This window comes from Phacochoerus africanus, chromosome 1 (assembly GCF_016906955.1).
Source record: "Phacochoerus africanus isolate WHEZ1 chromosome 1, ROS_Pafr_v1, whole genome shotgun sequence".
NCBI lineage: Eukaryota > Metazoa > Chordata > Mammalia > Artiodactyla > Suidae > Phacochoerus > Phacochoerus africanus.
This window is the reverse complement of record NC_062544.1, coordinates 15,510,417-15,532,406: the sequence shown is the minus strand read 5'-3', so window position 1 is coordinate 15,532,406 and position 21,990 is coordinate 15,510,417. Positions and strand designations below refer to the sequence as shown.

Sequence of the window (21,990 nt, the reverse complement as noted above, 5' to 3'; positions counted from 1 at the left end):
CATGTCTTGGAACTGTCAGTCCAGTGAGGCCTTTGGCTCTCAACAAGCCAACTGACCTGTGACAGTGGCGAATGGTTTCTTGGGATAGTTTGTTCTCTGCTGCCTGGTTCCATTCTTAGCTCACAGGATGCCTTTGTTTACAGGCCATAGTATATGAAGGCCAAGACAAGAACCCAGAAATGTGCCGAGTCTTGCTCACACACGAGATCATGTGCAGGTAAGAAATACCTTGTTCTCTCCCTTTAATTAGCAAAGAGAAGATGAATTTGTATTTCAAATTTAGGTGAATTCAGGTCTGTTTTGGGAGTATATGCTTCTAGGAGCCATCCTCCAAACTGTTGGAAGTATGTGGTAGTCAAATGTCCGGCATCACAGTGGTTCTCAATTATGTATTAGATCTTATCCTAAAAGACATACATTTCCATTTTGATATCACACTGTTAATGGGCACAAAGCAGTACCCTCCCTTCTTCCTTGCAGTCGAATAAAACACAATATAACCCTTTTAGTGTTAATATATGCACTCAACTGCATTGCTAGTAAAATGACTTAGAGTTCTACTGATGTTAGCAGAAGCCTCTGTTTGGATGACTTGAAAGTTGTAATTCCCCTTTTTAATCCTTCCACCTAAAAATATGACCACCCATACCGAGGCATCATTCCTCCTTAAACTGAGGGTGATCTCTCAGTCTTTCGTTTGATCTCTTTGTCCAGTTACTTTGTATATAACGATGATAGTGAAGCTAATATTTCTTTTTCTTTTCTTTTTTTGTCTTTTTGCCATGTTTCTTTATGGTAGTGAGCTTTTGGAAGAATGGCAAAGATGAGCCCCTGAAAGGTCTAAAAATTCATGTTGTTCACAAATGATTATCTTTATTTTTGCCTGAAGCTACATTTGAAACCAGGTAGGCCGACTACATTCACTCCATGGCCTCAGCCAATCCTCCACATGGGAGAGGAAACCAGAGAACAGCCTTTTTACTTGCAGTTTAGGATTCTGATTCTTCAGAAAATCACCCTGGTGCTTTGCTTCTGATATATTCTGAGTAATTGGATAAAGCATGACGATGACACTGTGCATCAGGGAAGGGCTGCTAATTGCTTTGTTAGCCATGCAGGCTCTCCTGGCACAAAGCATGCTTGGCTCCTGACTATTACTGACCAATCCGTTTAGGGCTTTCAGCTGCCACTTCGGCTTGGGTGGGCTTTATTTGTTGCTCGTGGACTTCTGGGGTGCATCTGAAAACTCTACAGGTGGAAATAAAATAGAAAAGAAATGAATGTGTTTGGTTATAGAGGCTCCAAATGTTGATATCCTTCTCTGTAATTACGTAATTACGTATGTACATCAAAATTTTCTTCTCCTTTTAAAACCATACTTCTAATACATTATTCTAAAATATACAGGAGTTTCACAGGTTTTTCACTTCAGTGATTGGTAAAACTTGTTAATTATTCCAAAACCGGGTTGCTTTTCTCTAACTTTAAGGCACTTAGCAAAATCCAAAAAATAGGGTCATAGATTTCTTAGAAGACATTATTAGGCAAAATTAGTGTTACACTGTATACAACAGGTGCACAATTAAAGCTGAGTTGCACTTTTCAGAATTAAACTGAAATTTAATTTTAGGGTAAAATAATAAATAATTTTAGGGTAAAATTACTTTGTAAAGCATTAAAAAATGACCTCCTTCGTATTACTATTTTTCCGAATATATCACTATTTTACCTTCCCACAATTAGCATGTCATCAGAATGAATTTTCCATATTCTATTACATGTGATTCTAGCAAATAAGGGACAGACAGGAAGATGGATCTCAACCAGTAGGCCAACCAATATCTATAAATCATAGATTTGCATCTCATATCTGTACATACTTGGACTATGCTAGAAATAATTCTTTTCTTAAAATACTTAAAGATATATTACGCCTCTCACACATAAGCCTACCCTCTATTAGTGCAGTTTATATTTTTCTTGTTCTTAAAATTCATTGGGCCAAAGTACTTTATTATGCTGCTTGGTGCGCTTTACTGCTGATGTTCTTTCTATTTTTCAGAAACATAAAAATGGCAAAAATAAAATTCTTAAGCCACTGAAGGCAAATAATGTTTGTACTGTGAGGCTAAGAGGGAAAAGCCATATTCAAAATGTCATCCCGCTAATGTTACAGATGACGGTTTTCCTGGCTGCCTATAGATGTGTAAGGGGTACTGTTTGTTTACCAGGCCGCCATGACCCTATTACACAAGCCTGTCATCTATTGTGTGGCTAACAGTCTTTTAAATTGCAAATCTGATGCTCTTTAGGGGGCTTCAGGAAAAAAAATTCTCACTTTCCACACCATCCTATTTCTCTTGATTTCTTGCCTGTTGTAAGTGGAAGTTGGGATGTGCTGAATTTGCACCAGGGGTGCAAATGCAGGCTCAATTATAAGCATAAAATTAGAGTCTGTTCACCATTAATCAGCCTGGCTAATTGCTATGCACCACCATTAACCATATGGTGTGAAAGACAGCTTGCTCTCCCCAAGATGAAATTTCTTCATTGCAGACATGAAATAGTGAGGGCCCTGGATTTTAAAATAGCTTGTTTTAGATATTTAATTTCTAAACAACTTTCTGCAGTGCTTTCTATCAAGGCTAACGGCACAATAAAACTTTGCGTTTATGTCACAAAAGAGGTATATTTATAGTATGTTGGAGTTATGGTAAAGGAGACACAGAGAATTTAGATCAATAGGAAGGGGCTTGTGATGATTCTGTTTGTTGTAGGCAAAGAAAAAAGAAACAGAAAACAAAAAAAACAAAAAACAAACCCCAAACCCCACCAGGGAATTGTGTCCTAGGTGGCTGCAAATTTAAAAAATCTGTTTTGTTCCGTTGAGAGGGTAAGCCCATTGCGGGAGCTGTCTAAAGGACTTGCTGCCACTAGATTATAATTCTTGCCTCTCTTTGAGACAAAGCCCCTTTGACTTGATGGCATAGAACTCTTTCTGTGGAATTCTGGGAGAGGTTCTCCATTTTTGGTAAATTGGAACCTCCCTTACCAATCGTCATTACATTTTGCTAATACTTGGAATGTAAGTTCTTAAAAAACATGGCCCCAGAAAGGATTTTTAAGAGCAAGAGTCATTCCAAAGGATTTGATTATAAATGCATCTCCACATTCTGTGTTTAAAATGTGACTGGAAAATAGGAACTCTCCTGGCCAGGTGAGTCCAATCCCCCTGCCTCCCCAGGTAGGGTAAGGTAGATTGTCTCCCTTTCCAGAGCATAGGACAACTGCAGGTGCTCTGCTGAGGAAAGCATTCTTTTTCCATTGTCAGTGCATAACCTTTTGTGGACTATGAGCTCCTGGGCTAGCCTGGTCCCTTGATATGGCTTGTTCTTCCTTCCTCTTCGGCTGGAGTGTTCTGATTTTGTCCTTCACATTCCCACTTGACCATGGCTTCCTCAGGAAAGCATCCCTGGTCCTTGGCCTTGTCCCTTGTGATGTGTTCCTATGCTATCCCATGCTTTTCCTTCATAGCACTCAGCGCATTGGAACTGTGGGTCCAGGGCCTGCCTGTTTTTGCTGGATTAAAGGCTCCTTGAGGGCAAAGAGGTTACACAGTTTTCCTCTAGGCTTTAGGAGCCCATGTATGAAATGGGGAGATATGATTACTTCTCTTGGGGTGGTGTTATGGTAAAGGAGACACAGAGAATTTAGATCTATAGGAAGGGGCTTGTGATAATTCTGTTTTGTTGTAGGCAAAGAAAAAAGAAACAGAAAACAAAAAACAAACCCCAATAAGCCCTGGGGGGATTAAATGCTTAAATCCCCCCAGGGCTTATCATGGTACCTGGCTCATAGTAAGTACTGAATGTCTGTTGTTATTATTAATAGTAGCAGCAGTAGAAGTAGTGGTAGCAGTAGCTGCAGCATCCGAGTGTTTGAGTACCTGGCATGTAGTTGTTCAGAGGCAAAGATGGTAAGAGAATATAGAAAGGAGGTGAAGTGTCTACTAAAACATGAGCATACTTTGCTTATCCTAGGTGTGGGGGTTAAGGATATTTTCATTCATTCTTTTAGCACCTGCTATGTGCCAAGTACAGTGGAAAGCAGAGCTAAAAAGGACTAGCTGCTGCTGTAGGAGAGCTTACAGGTTAGCCTGGGAGGTGAAACCTGGGAGCAGATAACTAGACTGCCTGGTAGAAAGGGTGGGCTGGGGTGTGGGGGTGAAGCCAGGGACTGTGGCTGCTCAGAGAAAGGAGGACATACTTACAGATGGGTTGTAGCTGCAGGGACTGGTGGTGGGGAGGTAAGATAGGACAGGGATTTTATAAAGGACATGAAGGAGTATTTTGGCTCATTTCCTGGTGGTTCAGGAAGCATTTCTCTGGTGGTGAGTTCTGCAGATGGTGGGCTTGGGGCCTGGAGCTGGGCAGAGAGTTGGGATGAAGGGTGAGCAACGTCAGAGGTCTTTTCTCAAAAGTGAGAGAGGATGCTGTGGGCTTACATGGGGTTGACAAGGATGGGAGAATAGAAAGAGAAGAGGCAATGGATCCACTCTTGGTGAACAATCTCAGTTAGTGTGTTGAAGAATTAGGAAAATGAACCTTGAGCATATAGGGCATAGAAATGAAGGGAGGGTGTTTCAAAGATAGGGAGTCATCCATATAATAAGTGTGGAAGTGTGGGATGATCCAGATAGACCTGAAGCCTGAGAAAAGTACCAGAAAGTCACTGGTGAGCTTCAGTAGAGGACATTCAAGTAGGCACTGAGGCCTGGAGGTCAGGTTTTATGGGGTTCAGGTGGCAGGGATGGTGGTGACTCTGGCAAGGACAAAGTTGGGCAGTGAAGAAACCAACTCAGGAGAAGTGAGTCTTTTTTTTTTTTTTTTAAAGAATGGGAGAATTTGACAGTGTTGGTTAACTGAGGGAGAGAATGAACTTGTTCTTACAGTTATTAATCACAATTTTCAGATAATTCATATATCTCATTCTCTCAACACTTTGCTTAGAGGGGTAAGATAACTTTGCTTTTTTTTATTGTTGTTGTAAAGCTTAAAGGTGCAAATGATGCTTTTCTCCAGCTGAGAGAGCCTCTGCTTATGGGAAGAAGTTCCATGTCCCTGAGATGAGGATCTGTGGGTCCTCTAACCAGGAAACATGTAAATATTTCTTGCCCTGATTTATGAAGCTGCGTGTCAGCTCACCAGAGATTGCCACCTGTGCTCTGCTGCTAAGGAAGAGACTCACAAGCTTGTTTTTGCTTTTGTTTTTGTTTTTTGTCTTTTTAGGGCTGTCCCCCATATGGAGGTTCCCAGGATAAGGGTTGAATTGGAGCTATAGCTGTTGGCTACAGCCACAGCCACAGCCACATCAATGCCAGATCCGAGCTGCGTCTGTGACCAACACCACAGCTCACAGCAACGCTGGACCCTTAACCCACTGAGTGAGGCCAGGGATTGAACCCATGTCCTCATGGATACTAGTCAGACTCTTAACCCGGTGAGCAACAATGGGAACACCACAAGCTTGTTTTTCCTGGGTGTGCAGAACTGTCTGAGGGATGCACAGTCTTGCCAGGGAAAGGGCTGCTGTTTTGCATGCACAGAGCATGTAGGACACCAGGTGCTGGGTACCCACTCCTGTGATGGCCAGCACACCCACTCCTGTGCTGTCCCGCTACTTGGGTTGCAGGTTGGGGAGTGGGAGTGCTGCTATGTGACAAAGCAAATGAAGACACTCCAAGGCCCTGGCAGATGCTGGGTTTAGGGAGTAAATGCTGTGTCTGTGCTAGTGCAGTGCCTGACGCACATAGTAGGAGCCTAAAGAACAGCAGTTGAAGGGAAGAAAGTCCATCAATCACACAGTAATGAGGATATAAGTAGCACTGGATTTTTTTCTGTCAACACGGCGACTTTTACCTTGAAGCGCTTTTGTGTCAGTTGTTCCCTATACCAAATTGTTGAGCCCTCTTCTGCCGTAAACACAAGTGAGTCTGTTCTCCCTTTGCCCTGTCCTTGTTGGTTAATCCTGTCTTGTGTATGGTGGAGGTTGGTACCCACCTTTCTTGGACTTTCCGAGTTCAGTAGAGGAAACTAGGAAGCGGTTCAACTTAGAGAAGGGAGGAAAGAGAAGGCCAGAAAGGCTGTTGGGGTGAAGGAAGACAGGTCCTTGCTATGCATGGCTCTGGGTTAGCACTAGGAAACTTCAGAGGGTTCGTTGTCAGCTCAGCCTAAAGGAAGACTTTCCTTCCTTGAGTTGCACTTGATTTTTAGCTTTTTTTAAATAGGAAAATAATATTGCAATACAAAGATCTGCCTGCAGAAGTCCAGAAATGAAATACATACTCTATTCTTCCCTGCCTCTTCTACTGCCTATAGGTTATTTCTTCGAAGTTGCTATTCATTCATTAAAAAAAAAACACTTCCAGAGAGCTTACTGTGTGCTGGGTCTAGTTGCTGGGGGTATAAGAGTGAACAAAAACTGTCTAAGGCTTTTGTCCCCATGGAAAGACAGACAATAAAAGAGACAAATACATATAAAAAATATGATGTGATGAGTGCTAGGGAGAAAAGTGAAGCAGGATAAAGGGCTAAAGAGCTCGGGGGTCGTCAGGGAAGGGCTTTTGAAGGCTGTCACTTTGTGCAGAAATTTGAGTGAAGCAAGGGTGTGACCTGGCTTGTGAACACCTTGTCTCCTCCCCTCCCCAACTCCTTCCCTCCCTCTCTCTTTCTCACTCTTTCACCACCACCCCCACCTGCCCCAGGTAGGTCCATACCATACATACTGTTTGGCAACTTGGCTTTCTCAAGTCATGATATGGTTGGGGTAGACTTCGTTCCCTGATGGGTACAGACCCACCTTCATTCTTTTTGATGCTGCACTCAATCCCATATATCCATGTCGCGATGTGCACACATACATACATGTGTATATGTGTATATGCTTGGGTCTTTCAAGTGGCCTCCAACTGTAGGCACTGTTTTGTCGCTACCTCAGATGCAGAGCAGAGCCCAAGCATCCCATTTTGGGAATGATGGTCCATGTGATGCCGTGACGTGACTTGAGAGGCAGGAGACCTGTTGGGCTATTTTTCGTACTTTGTATAAGGTTTTCTTTATAAATGTTAAGTGACCTCTAGCCTTTTGCCCTATTTTCCTTCCTTTCTGACCCTCATTTATTCCTATTCTATCCATCCTTCTGCATGTGTGTTCTTTGCATCTGCCTTTTCCCCTGGGTCCCCTGGGGCCATGCAGAGAGGGGTGGTTCTCACTTAGGCTGTGCTTCAGTTCAGCTCACTGCACTCAAAGGCATTTTTATTTTCAGGGATGAAGACAGTGCTGAAGGCTGAGGGCAGATCTGGGCCTAGAATGGAACTCACGTGGGGAGGTGCTTTGGTGTGTGGGCTGGGGTGGGGTGGGGTGCAGCTTTCCTCCCTTAAGTCTTCCCTCAGAGGAGCAGCTTAACCTCCTTTATCTGTTACCTTCCCATTTTCTTGGGTTGTATTTTCCTAGAACATGACACTCATTCATGAGGTCTTCCAGTCCATCAATTGACCCATATTTGAGCTTTTTCTACTCTGTCCCAAGCCTTATGCTACTCATTAGGTATACAAAATCGAGGGTGTCTTCCTTGAAGCATATGGGTTAGTGGGGAAGCGGGGTGGGAGGAGAAAGATAGTAACAAAAAACACACAAACATGTATGTGAGAATACAATTTGCATTGTGTTGAGTGCCCTGAAAGGAAAAAGCAGGGGAAACTTATCAGGTATCAGGGCCAGCTTCTCTGGGAAGGAAGGAGCCTAGTGGCTGAGGTCCGAAGAGTGGGTAGAGGCTGGCTGACTAGGGAGGCTTGAAGGAGGAGTGGTCCAGGCCCGGAGGCCTACCTGGGCCTGGGCCTAAGTGTGGCTCTTCCGAGAGGATGAAATTGGCCATTGAGGCTGGAGCTCGGCAAGGGGGAGGAGAGTGACAGGAGTTTGGAAGGCAGCTGTGCTCACTGCTGTACCATAGTGCTGCACCAGTGCTGTACCAACGCTGCACTGACAGGAGGTTGGGAGCTGGTCTGGCACCGTGTTATGCCATAGATTTATTCTACATGTGGTGGGAAGCTGTGAGAAGGTCTTGGGCAGTGAAGTGATACAGTCTCATTAACATTTTGTGGAGATCAGTCTGGCCCTTGCAGTGGGGGAGAGTGGAGGCAGGGAGACCAGGGGGGAGGCCACTGCAGGAGTCCAAGCAAGAAATGAAAGTGACCTGGATGAGAGTGATGGCAGTGAGAACCAGCCCATCTTGAGATGTAGATTCTAGTCTGAAGTTATCATCATGTGAGTTGGAAGTGTCCCAGGAAGGCATTTAGTCTGGACAGGACACTGGTGAGGGTTTGACCACTGGGCATTTTTCTAATCACTATTTTGAAAAAGAAAGGAGAAAATGGAAAAGAGAAAGGAGAAATAGGCCTTCCCATCCATTGCTTTGCTCCTTGGGTAAAGGGGACTTGGACTCTGTCGATGGGCTGCTTTTGGAAACTTGTGCCCCCAAACTTAGAGGCGGGTACTGCAATCACTCCATTCGACAAGTGAGCAAACTAAGACTCACAGCAACGCTGGATCCTTAACCCACTGAGCGAGGCCAGGGATCAAACCTGCATCCTCAAGGACACTAGTTGGATTCATTACCGCTGAGCCACGATGGGAACTCCCTCTTAGACATTGGGATGCTTTGGGCTTTCCATCTTCAAAGTTCTGGTATAGCAGAACCCAGGCCTGGAAGAAATAGTTTCCTTTGGATCAGAAAGGGAAAGACTCTAAGATGGGTGGGGTCGTTTTGAGCTGGGGCTTTGACAAAGGAGATACAATTCTTGCTGTTGCTTTCTGAAGATATGAAAAACAAATAGAAGGAGCACCAAATTCGGAAGCTGATTCTCTTCTCATAGATATAGTTACAGCCAGGAGAGAGATTTCCCAACTTTGGTGAAATACTCCCCATGCAGGCGTGTATTTCTGGGTCCTGAAAACAAAATTCAATGTTTGTTTCTCTCTAGCAGCTCTCCAAATTTAGGCTCTATGATTCACTAAGTCAGATGAGTGTGTGTGCGTGTGCTTGTGTGAGAGAGGGAGAAAAGGTGCATTATTTAATTTATGGGGCAGGGTAATGTATAATCCTTGGATAACTCCCTTATCTCCTTGACTGACCAAATATATACTTTACAGTGTGCCCTTGGGTGTAGACCAGCCAGTGGACACTTTTTATTTGCAAACAAGTCTCAGATGGAGAGTTTTCCACTGACCATGAGCAATTTTCAAAAACCCCCATTTTTTCACCCTTTAGGAAGCCTCTCAGTTTAAGAAAAATCTGGCCATTTTAAGGTTACATCTGGGGTGAGGTTTTGATAGTAGGTGCTTTTCTTGCACATGTCTGCCTTCTCTCTGACCTAATAAAGGGTGTTCACTGTCAGGCCTTTGGATCAATTGTCCATAATGTTTCCAGAAGATTTACACAGCGACCAGTGCAGGGCACCAAAGCCACAGGATGCGTGGATCTCGATTTTCTTTTATCTTGTCTGTTTCTCTTCATTATTGTGTTATACTTTTATTCTCATGATGATGGTTGGGAAGCAAACAGTTGCAGTTTTCGGATGGGGGACAGGCTGTGGTGGAAGGGAGTATCTTCCATCAAAGAGAAAGGGGAAGAAAAAGGAATCCATTTAATAGAAAATGACTGGAGGGGGAGAAATCACTCATACCTCATTATTGACGCGTTCCACACAATTAGTGTGATCTTGAGGGAAGAACGTTTGAGCCACCCACAACCTTGAATATTCTCATTGGGTAGATATCATAATAATGCATTTCACAGCGAACTCTTCCAATCCCGCGGGCCGCGATGGAGAGACCCTCTCTCAGGGCTGTCAGTCCTCGCTCCGAGAGAGCCCCTCTCCCACCCTCCTTTGTGCAGGGAGAGGTGAAGCCTGGCCATTAACCCATAGGTGACCCAAATAGAATGTTCTGTCCCAGGGATCCGTTGATTGCCAGGTATTGCTTTGCGGTAATTCTAGCATTTGCAACCCAGCAATTTGAACCTTCTGTCTGCCTAAATGATGATTTTACATGGTAACGGTTGTACTAAATCCTCTTGCTTTTGCTCCATAGCCGCTGTTGTGACAAGAAAAGCTGTGGCAACCGAAATGAGACTCCCTCAGATCCAGTGATAATTGACAGGTAGGGACCACTCTACTTTCACTGGGTTCTTTTTTCTCATTATAATGAAACACCTGCCTCGTGTGGCTCATGGGTGAGGGTTAGGAAGGCATGTGGCCGAGATTTGCCTGTTGGTCATGACTTCAGCTGCGTCGAGGTATTGCGATTCCTGGGAAAGCCGTGTGGAATGTTCTTTGGAGGCCTGTTTTCTTGGATTGCTCCAGTTTTGTGTCTGATTCATGCTCCTAAAGGAATATTTTCTTCTTTCTTGACTTTCTGTGGCTCACTCTTCACGCTGTGCCAGGAAGCTCCAGAAATAAAATAATAATAATTTGTGATTTATGAAATGTGGTTGGGTGCTTATAAATATTTAACTTTTATTTGAAAAATGTTTGAATCATTATCACTTTTAGCTACAGTAGTTCTGTTGGACGTCATCCATCTACATTTTAAGGTTTTATTTATGCATAAAAGCAGTTTTAAAGAGATCTGTGAACCAAGATTTTCTCCAGTTCTTTCCCGGGTTTGATTGTAGCTCATACTGCATTGTAAGTTGATTAATTTATCCTGCTTGTCTTAATTATTGTGTTTTTAAACAGATCCATATTACTAATCTGACATGACCAAGTAAATCACTGTAGAACAATAAATCTGTTGTAGTTGTCTGGTGCAATTTCGAGTCAGTGTGTGCACATATTCTGCAAAGTTGTCTTCCAAATATTCATGTTACATTTTAATTATTGAAATTCATTGTATGCAAACATGTATGATAAACCATTTGTGATGTAGCATTACTCCCTGAGAGTTAAATGGCCTGGAAGGTTTATAGATACTGTCAGTTGTCAGCTAGGAAAAAAGCTAGCACCTTCTACTAGCTGGAAGAGTCTTGTAACTAAGACTGACTGATTCCTCATTGAGGAAATCAGCGGCTGAAAAGTGCCCCCTCACCTATCTGTCTTTCCAGTTCTTTTCGCGGGGGTTTGCTCTGTCATTTTTCAGTTAATCGAAAAAGTGTTTGCTTCACTGAAATATATGACAAAACATTGATTGCTGATTTTGACTTAGGCGATTCTTCAGGCTTAAACCCAGTTGGGATGGCCAAGTAGTTATAAAGCTTACATTTTAATCATTTTATTTTAACAATATCTTTCACAGATATTCACCGAAACATGCATCTTGGCTTGATAAGTGAGGATTAATATCTTTGATTCAGAGTTAAAACATTAATGGTTTAGTGTATAGTAAAGCTGTATGCTGCCTATAGAATTAGAACAGCAGATTTATCTACAAAAGCAGACATGCCAGTCATGGAATTTCTTTTTCTGCAATGGCACATAATCTTTGAATGAATAAGGTAAAAAATAAATATAACCTTTATGCTGTTTGTTTCATTTAAATACCTTTCTTCAAAATACCAGTTGTTATTTTAAGTAAGTTTTTTCTTACTCTTCTTTTAAAAAGAAAGTGTTTTGATCAAAGGACTAGCCCAGTCTCCCAAACTTTGAAACGATCAGCGTTTGGTTCTGCCACACAGTTTCTTTTGGTTTAGATGATGACAAGAACCTTACTTTGCCACCCGCAATGAGAATACTTTTTTTTTTTTTTTTTGCTTTTGAATGGGTTAAGCTTTTAAGTTCCTCGTTTGGTTTTAAGCCGTGACTCTGATATAGATGGTTGATATGACTGTGGTTTGAATAACATTTGATTTTGACCTGTTCCTGTGGGTTGCGATGGCATAAGAAACTTGACTCAGCAGCGCCGTAATTAGCCCGGCCCGTGTTTTTGAAACAGGATTGTGTTACCTGGATTGCATTAGTGTGGCTTCTATTGTTGCCGCCTTGCATCTGTCCCAGTAGGGTACTTAAAACCTTTTCTTGGCTAGGGTAGTTCAAACAATTTAGGCAAAATAAGTATGCACTTTATACAGTTGGTGGCTTTAGTGATATTACTCATGACATTTATCCTTTTCATTTTTTTTTCCTTTTGATTTGACAAAGTAGAGAACAGTGTTAGCCAATCTTAGTCTCTTAAGAGAGGAACACTTGAAAAACGGCTGAAACCCAGGGTATCTGCAACATATGTTTTTTTGCTGGCTGTTGCCACTGTCTCCCATGAACTGTCTTTTCAAGCAGTGATGCCAGCTGATATGCAAAACCCCATTTAGCTATTTTTATTTGCATCTGAGTTTTCAGAATTTATTTGTCCTTCAGTCTGCCAAAGATTTTAAAAGCCTCAGTCCTGTCTGTGCTGATATGTGAAACTTTCATTTTTAACGACGAAAGAAGAGAATAACAACAGGAAAAGAACTTACACAAGGGAGGGCAAAATAGAAAAGATTTTTCAATTCCATAAAATTGCTGCAAAGGAAAAAAAAATGATGGCAACCGTGTTTGAATTTCATAGTTTCCAATTTGATATTCTATATTACAGATTGCATAATATCTGCGTTACGTGCTTGGGGTTTGATTTGCTTTCAGATTTATGGACGTGAATCTCTGCATATTTTGTAAAAATAGGGTATGGGGACTGCCTTCAGTAGCAGTAGTAACTGTTTTTACAGGTTTCATACAATATGCAATTATGGAGCTGAGGGTACAGGCAATCCTTATGTTCAGACCCAGCATATTTTTAACATTCAGTCACCTTTTGGGCACCAATAATTTTTAGCTCCCTTTGCTTGTCCTTCGGATTTTGGAAGAACACAGCTATTTTTATCAGTCAAAAGACTTTTAGCAGTGGTTATTCAGGAAAACTATTTATAGGATTGATAGAAGAGGCTTTTTGGTCATACGGCAGTGGTGCAGGGTAAGCTATTTCTGTGTTAAATTTTGGCTGTATTATTTGGTGCCAGTGATTTAGGGACATCAGCTTGGCATACCCTATCAAAAAAGCGGAATTAACAAAATCACCAGTTAAATCCTGCGATTTAGACAATGCGTTTCTCTTTCATTCTTTGATAATAGCGTGCAACAAAGTAAGAACAAATAGGATCCTGACTCTTTTTACAATTGTGGCAAGTGGTCAACTCACTTCAAAAAAGTTTAGAGGAAAATGTCTGTAAATGTACAAAGTTAGTTTGCATCTGGGGTTTACTGCCGGGTTATATTTCTGCCTGATGCCAACTGGCTTGACCGAGAGTTACAAAAACCAGGCTGTGCACAGGGATCGAGATCTTTGGGCTGTGTAGACACGGGAAAAGTCAATGTGTTATGTTTAATAGCTGATGACCAGGAACTAATAACAGCAAATTTCATTATTGTTGAGCTAAAGGGCTCTGTGTGGTAATTATTGTTAAAGTAAAAAGCAAAAAATGACTTATAGTTATTGGATTAAGGTGGAGATTGATTTAACATATTTACACAGTAACTCATATTTGAATTTAAAAGGTTTGCAATAAAATTCATGTTTAGAAATTGAATAAATTGTAGTTTTATTACCACATTGGATATCCTTGTGTCCTAACCTTTTTCCTTGGAGTTATCTCAGTTCAATAAATAAAACCTCATTAGACTATTCCCATTTCAACGAGTTTATTAAATTTTGCAGGAGTAATTAGCATAAGCTGTGCTAATTTTTCTGGAAGACTAATGAGGGAGGTTCTTAATTAGGTTTACTTTGTAAGAATCAGAAAAGATGATAATGACAAAAGTCACATAGGGTAGTCTGAATTGGGAACCCAGTTTTTCTGAATGCATAAGAAAAGTCTTCCATTTTCTCTGTAGAAACTTCTTTATAAATGCTTGAACTGAATATATTAAGTGTGCAGACTGTTAATCCTTATCTAGTTAGTTAGGATTACCATCCATTCTAGATTTGATTTACAAAACTCTTTATTTTCCTATCCTGGCTCACTAAACTGCCTTTGAGCAATGGTGTGGATGAATACAGATGGTCTTACAAAAACATTTCTTTCTCCAAATCATGCTATAGGATTCCTTTCACATCGAGCCTGAAGTTTTCCGGCCAGATCTGTGTCGCTTACTTCTAGTAGGCAGGACAGGGGATGGCCCGGTATTTGTTTGTTTGTTTGGTTTTTCAGTTTAAGTTCAGTGTGATTGATAAAATAGTTGGATCACTAAATAAAGGGAGAAAGTAAGAGCCCAATTCTTCATTTCCTTGTACTGTGGATCCTGAGAAGTGGGCAAGTGGAATTTTTTCTTTTAATAGATAGAAATAATAAAGAATGAAATTCCTCCTCAAATCACAGTCTCCTGTCTCTAGTGAATTTAGACATAGTCCTTTCTGGATGTAATGTGGCTTGAGTCACCAGCAAGTTTTGTGTTGCTCACAGCCAATATTAAAAACATGGATTTTTAAAGCCTGCAACTAATATGCCTCTGAAGATTTTTGGGTTGCTTATTGCAGCTTTGATAGATTTGTTTTTCTTTCCCATTTATAAGAATCTCTGTATCTATGTTTGAGGCATAAGCCCTGACATCCAAGATTTAAAGTAAAATACACTAATTTTGTAACATGAAAAACCTAGCCTGTTTGGAACTAGTTCTTTAGGCCATGCTTACCCAAGTGTCTTCTAAAAAGAGAAAAAAGTATATGTGTATATATATACATATACATATATATATAACCTCCCCCCAGGATTTTCTAAAGAGCTTCCACATCTAGATCACTTTCACTTAGGCAATGCTGATTGGCTTTGCTTTATGATTGTTATCTGAAATAGAATGTTCAGGGGTGAAAATACTGCAGTGGCCACCTTAACTCTTGATTTACATCAGCGTTGTTCAGAGAAATAATTTAAGGTCCATTTCTCATCTAGGAGGTTAAATGCTGTGATAGGACTTTTCAGAGTAGTGCAATGTTACCACCAAGCTAATTTCTTGATGAAATGGATCCCAATGTATTTATCTAACACGTACGTTTGTCTGTATACTAGGAAAACAATAGTAAAACTTTAGAATTAGGATGTAATTGATTTTTTTCTTAAACCATTGAGCAGAGTGGGTGACATTCTAATTCTTATGTCTGTAATTCTAAGATGGTGAAGGCATCTGGACCACTTGACAATAAATGAGTTCCCTCTGTCTCTTATCATCAGACTTAAATCCCAAAATTCACTAACATCTTTTTCTTTAGCTTCTGTAAAAAGAAAGTCCTCAACTAATATGCCCATAAACACATACTTTTATTAAACTTGCAGATGAGGCTTTTAGTCAGAGTTTCAGGGCTTCATTTCTTTGACTTTTCAACTCTTACTCAGTTTTCAGAAGGACCAACCACTGAACATAATCACTTTGTAAGGTACGCAAGCAGCCATCTGGGGCTCGAGGAATCAGAGGTATAAATGCATTTCTCAGAGTTCTGATAAGCCTTTTATATTGCCTGATTTCCTAGATTTGAAGGAGGAAGAATTCACAGGCAGGATAATTGCGGCCCTCTTGGTTTGTTTGAGAGATTTGCGTTTTTCCAAAAGTGAAAAGCCCTGTGCTGACACTGAGTATGAATTTATGGTTGTTTATTAATCCTGCTGTATTTAAACATTTGTTTTCTCAGTGGGAATTCACATATGATTATTAGCAATGAGACTTATGTGAGAGACCATCATTCTAAATTTTATCACATATCATACCATTCTGAATATGAGATGAGCCTGTACATTTGCGTGCGTTTTGCTACTGTGATAAGAGAATAACGAACACAATCAGCTAATAGCTGTCTCTCTCCCATTTGCTATCAGCTATTCCCAAATATACAACCAGGATACATTCAAATGGATTTCAAATATGCTGACAATATATCTTAATGCAAAGTACTTTTACATGGTATAATGCTACTGCAGACACTGTATAATGAACAACAGTGGTTTTCCTGTAAAGGAAATAATGGCAGCGACTTCCAAGAAATGTATTTAACGGAGCTTCAGAGAATCAGCAGTGCATATGTGTAACTGGCCCGGGTGTCAGCCCATGGTGTGGGTTTTTATCCTATGTCATCATACCTTTGCTTTTGTAGCAATTCTGGAAAAACACAGAAAAGCAGTACACAGTCCCTTGTGGGTCAGCTAACAACTTTGTACTATCAGTTTGTAATGAGAATATATCACTATATTAAATATGCTTTTACTTTTCTAAAAAATCTCTTAGAATAGGAAAAAGAAAACCCCCAAACCCTTCCCGGGTGCGACTCTGCATTGATAAATTTCCCTTGTTGTTCCCTCCTGCTGGTAGCTGACCAAACTCAGCTTATTATTATTACTCAGGTATCATCTGAAATCGACTATTATATTTTCCATCTTTCTCCTCCCACTGCCCCATCTCTCCCTTTGCAACCTGTGTAACTGTATGCCATCCAGGACAATATAAAAGTGACCTAAATACTCCAATTCAGTGAAATGTGGTGAACAGTACAGGTTTGTCTTTGGTTGCTTGTGGCCTGTAGAGGTGTGGGTGGATGGAGATAAATTTCTCTCGCAAACTCTTTCTCCAGTTACAAGCCTTTGTCCAGAGGCAAATGAAGGTTTTAACGTTACAGTACTTATTGTAGTAGAATTTTAATTGCCTTAACCCTGCTAATGTGTGAAGCTGAGTGCGTGTCTGTGTCTACGTGGCTGTGTCTATGTGTGTATATTTTTCATGAGGAGGAGAATCGTGCCAAAAAAACCCAAAAAAATCCCCAAGCCCCACCCCTGCATATTTTTCATGGTGGGGTGGGGGGAAGTAGGGGGTCACATATGGTAAATGATGCAAACTTAATGAAACTGGTTCTGGGGAAGAGAATGCCATTGGCATTTCATGCACATAATGTATACTCCAATTTCAGTGGGGACAGACTGGTCATCAGGGTGCTTTGCACATTTTTATTTTTGAAGATGAAGTGCTTGTTTCCAGTTCCAAACTTGCCTTGAAACCCTACTTGTTGGAAAAGACTTAGCTAGACAAGCTGGCAAATTATATAACTTGATCCCGACACAATAACCTCCAAAATGGCCCTCAGTAACTATACCATCCCACTAACTGAGGCACAATAGTTTTGTAATATAATATAAAGTAATAGTGTTAGCCAACACATCTTTAATAAGATATTGTTCATGCCTTTGCCATATGCTACAGAGCAGCCTCTCACTCGGTGGGCCTTTTGATTCCTCTCAATAAGATTATTTCAAATACTCTAATCCTGAATCATTGACATGAATACAAAAGCCTAGTGACATCTAATAGATGCCTCTTAGCTTTGCTTTTCCTCTTGTTCCTTTCCTTTTTCTTCTCTTTTTACCTGACAAAAAGCTTATAGACACTTGGGCTCTGTCTCTCAGTAGCAGCATGGGGGGCTCCTCATGAAATATAAAGGAGGAAAAAGGACTGACAGAGGCCCGATAAGCTACAGAGTGAAGGGCCATAGATTAAAAGTAAATGCCAGTAAATCCTACCCTGTACACTTACTTGTCCTTTTATTGTTTTCTTTAACACTTTCAGTGCCAGGACAGGGGGAAAAAAAGAGAAAATAATAATCAGATTGCATGCGTGCGTTTTTCTTCTGGACGTAGGCACGGACATATCGTGTATGGCTTTGGCAGGATTCTCGAGTTTTGCTTCATATCAAGGTTCGGGTGGCTTAAAAAAAATGCCCCTTTAATCACTATCAAGAATCCCTCAAGAACTTTTTTTGCTCCCGATTGACCGAATATTGACACCATATATAGGGGAAGGTGGGTGAGTAGGTCAGACGAACTCTTTTGTAGGGTGTGAACGCTCATGACATGACCTTTTAAGGTTGAAATCACTTTTTCTTCCCTTTTGAATCAATGAATTGGAAATGATCAAAGTGAAACATTAGGGTATGTTGTTCTGAGATGGTAGCTGGGGCTTTTTCGTGTGGCCTCGCTCCCTGCTAGCACCTCGAGTGCTGTCTGCACTGGACGGCGCCTTCTAACCAGGCTGATGGTGAGACTTAGGAGGCAGAGTGCAGCTACACAGCTTTTCTCATGGCCAGAGGTCATTTGCCCTCTACCTTTCCAAAGCAACCATGATTTGCCTAAAGATTTTTTTTTTTTTTTTGAACTCTATTTGAGGATCAGGCAGTCATGCCATTTACCATTTTTTTGTTACTATTCAATACAACAAACTCCCCCTGTTTTTTAATATCCTTCCCCTATATTAGTATTCTGATCTGTTAGTACTATCTTAAAACATCATTTTTAATAGTCTTAGACGCAGTCTTGGTTAAAGTCCCCTCACAAAATGGAAAATTAGTTTGAAGAATCCTGGACCTGTGTCAGGTTTCTCTCTCTCTCTCTCTCTCTCTCTCTCTCTCTCTCTCTCACACACACACACACACACACACACTATACAAAGAAAAAACAAAGATGAAAAAGAAAATTCTCTTATTTATTAGAAAGTGCTTTAGAAAGTTGGTTAATAGTTAACTTGATTATCTTTGAAGCTATTACAATGTTGAAAACCCTTGTTTCTCTTCGCAGTCTTGTGTTTTCTTAAAGCCAGATTCTAATTTCAGAAGCATGGCATACATCTCAGAATATCTTTGAAAAAACTGAGTCCTGGAGTTCCTATCGTGGCTCAGCAGAAACGAACTGACTAGCATCCATGAGGACACAGGTTCAATCCCTGGCCTTGCTCAGTGGGTTAATAATCCGGCATTGCTATGAGCTGTGTTGGAGGTCGTAGATGCGGCTCAGATCTGGTGTGGCTGTGGCTGTGGCGTAGGCCAAAAGCTACAGCTCTGATTCAACCCCTAGCCTGGGAACCTCCATATGCTGCGGTGCGGCCCTAAAAAAGACCATATAACAATAATAATAATAATAATAATAATAATGGCCAGAGGTTGTTTGCCCTCCACCTTTCCAAAGCAACCATGATTTGCTCAGCGGAAACAAATCTGACTAGTATCCATGAGGATTTGGGTTTGATCCCTGGCCCCACTCACTCAGTGAGTTAAGGGGGAACTTTCACATGCCTAAAAAGCAAAAAAAAAAAAAAAAAAATTGGTGTTCCCATTGTGGTGCAGTGGAAACGAATCCAACTAGGAACCATCAAGTTGCAGGTTCAACCCCTGGCCTTGCTCAGAGGGTTAAGGATTTGGCATTGCTGGGAGCTGTGGTGTAGGTGGCAGATGCAGCTTGGATCCCACATTGCTGTGGCTGTGGTGTAGGCCAGCAGCTGTAGTTCTGATTGGACCCCTAGCCTGGGAACCTCCTTATGCTGTGGGTTCGGCCCTAAAAAAGGCAAAACAAACAAAAAAATTGAATCCTTTTTTTCTGTGGCCGTACAAGTGGGAATGTCCTAATCCGACCGTCCTTGTGTTTTCTTGAAGCCCAGCATCTAAATCCTGGCCTAAGAGCACCTTAAAACAAACAAACAAAATCTCTGACCACTATGTGTTTAACAGTAGCTTACGTCTGAATGGTAATTGCAAAGTTATTGGAGAGCTTTAAGGTGTGGCGTTTCAGAGAATGCTGTTCACACAAATGGGAGGGCTTGGATTAACTCCATTTTACAGATCTGTAAACTGAGGCACATAGCTACAGGGACTTTATTAGTGACAAAGTTTAAGTGATTAGAAACAATGTCCTAGCTCTCAGCCTGCTTTTTTTTTTTTTTTTTATCTTCTCAATTGCCCAGTTGAAAAAAAAAATAGTTTTGGGTATTTCATGAAGCCTCATTTATTTTTCTTGGTATCCACCATTCATCCTTTCCATGAATTAATCTAAACCTTATTACCTAAACAGTTTTCTTAGTAGATCTGGCACTTAACTTTTGGGATTAAAAAAAAAATAACAGATTGTTATATGCTTTGCTAGAGCAATATATGAGTTCTTGTGCTGTCATTTAATTTGATGAGTAAACCATTTTGTGTTTCGCTGGGGGGAAAAACAGGCACTAATCCCAAAAGAAATCTGGAAGAAGGCTGCGTATGATGAAAAAGGCCTAGACTGAGGTACCCTGGTGGAGAATCAGATCCTTCCACCACAACTTACCAATACCTGAGCCTCAGGGGGTTCATTTTTCTCATCTTTGAAATGGGGAAAATCTTCTCAATTTTGAAGAGTTGTGTGGGTTAAAATCCTGGGCACAGAGTTTGGCATATACTCAGTGCTTGAAATCAGGTAGTTCTTGCAATCTGCATACAATACATTCCATGTGAATTATTATTCTTAATGTGATGATTGCCATGGAATTTTGTTATATGCAAAATGACTAAGGTTCGTCATGGTGGCTAAGTCTTCTTGGTGAGGATTTACTCATTTTTTTTTCTTTGCACAAATATTTATTGATGTCAGAGTCGGGGATATAACAGTGAATAAGAAGACACACACGGTTCCTGCCCACAGGGGGTTCAGTGGCTCAGGGTTGAAAAAAATTAGGAATTGTCAGTGTAAGAAAGGATATATTGATTATTTCAAAATAAGGGAATGTTATTTCAGATACATAGAGATCATAGTACAGAGGAAATATATCCCTGGGTTGAAATTACCTGTTAACTCTTACTCAGTGGTATTGAACTTGGGAAAACTCCATGGTTATATTGCCCTTCTCTGAGGCAGTCTACATATTGGGGAAGACTACACATTGGGGAGTCAGACCACCTGGGATCAAACCCGGGCTCTGCCAGTGTTAACTTTGGGGCTGCAGGCAGATCACCTAACTTCTCTAAGCCCCAGTTTCTTCATCTGTAAGGTTGGGATGAGAGTAGCCGTTCCTACTTGATAGGGTGTGGTGAGGGCTAAGTAAGTTAGTAATGCGTGGAGGGCACTTAGCACAATGCCTGGCACATAAATCATACTCACTTGAAAGTAGCTGTTATTTCTAAAATAAAGGCTGGAATGAAAAGATCTCCAAGATGCTTTCCAGCTATGAAATGCTAATTTTAGTTCCCTCTGGTATTGCCGAGGCAGATAAACTCTTTAGGAGGTAGACTGCAAGCCCCAGAGGGCAGTGGTTTGTGTGTGCTGGTTGCCGCAGTGTCCCCAGCAATCAGCAGCATGGTTGCCTCACTGCTGAGTAGTAGGTGCTTAGAGTATGTTTTTGTGAAATGAAAGAGGGGAGTTAGACATGCCATTGTTGCATCTGGTGGTCTCATCTCTCTGCCTAAAGACAGGCTTGTTATAACTCCACAGTACAGTGAAAAGGCACTGCCATTAAAGAATGATGAGAAACAGAAAATGTTAGATAAAATATTAAATTTGTTACACTTAAAAATGTTAATCTTTACACGATTACCATGCAAATCCCCTCATTGCCTAAATGTTTAATTGATCAAGTAAATCACAGAGCAGACAAGTAATTGAAAAACCCTCCTGTTGATATTTGAACAAAGCACATTTTCAAGAATATTTCTCTTAACTAGTGTATCTATTACACACGATGGTATGAATGTAACACACACACACACACACACACACACACACACACACACACACACACACAAGCATCCCTTGCAAGCAAGCAGATTTCAGAGAGTTTGGGGGACAGCTTCATTTTTAATGGCAACTTGGTAATCTCCCGTTCTTATATTAAATGTGAAATCGGTTTTATGGTAACATGTTGCAGCAGTGCCTTTGTTTTCTATAATGTTAGAAGACTTAAGAATTCACCTTTTTTTTTTTCTTTCAGGCAGGTATAATATTGATGTGTTACTCTGGTGATTGAAGGGTTAATGAATCCCCCCACCCAGCTCCTCTGTCCCCCCACCCCAATCCCATCATGTGCCTGGTTGACTCTGAAAGAAGGGGCTTGAAGTTGCCCACAGGGCATCCCTTTTCCCAGCTTCCTCCAAGGCCACCTGGGCAGACCGGAGCTTGCCTCCTGTCCTTAGGACACAAAAT

General features: G+C 41.0%; 1 protein-coding gene across 9 annotated transcripts in view; it reads left to right on the top strand.

The window, feature by feature from the left end:
* Nucleotides 1-21,990, top strand: part of EBF1 (EBF transcription factor 1) — a 397,861-nt gene that overhangs the window by 19,785 nt on the left and 356,086 nt on the right. For all 9 annotated transcript variants that reach the window (XM_047779130.1, XM_047779099.1, XM_047779017.1 and 6 more), the window contains 2 exons: nt 144-217; nt 10,146-10,214. In XM_047779130.1, coding sequence (XP_047635086.1) covers nt 144-217; nt 10,146-10,214 — 143 coding nt within the window. The remainder of the gene's footprint in view (nt 1-143; nt 218-10,145; nt 10,215-21,990) is intronic.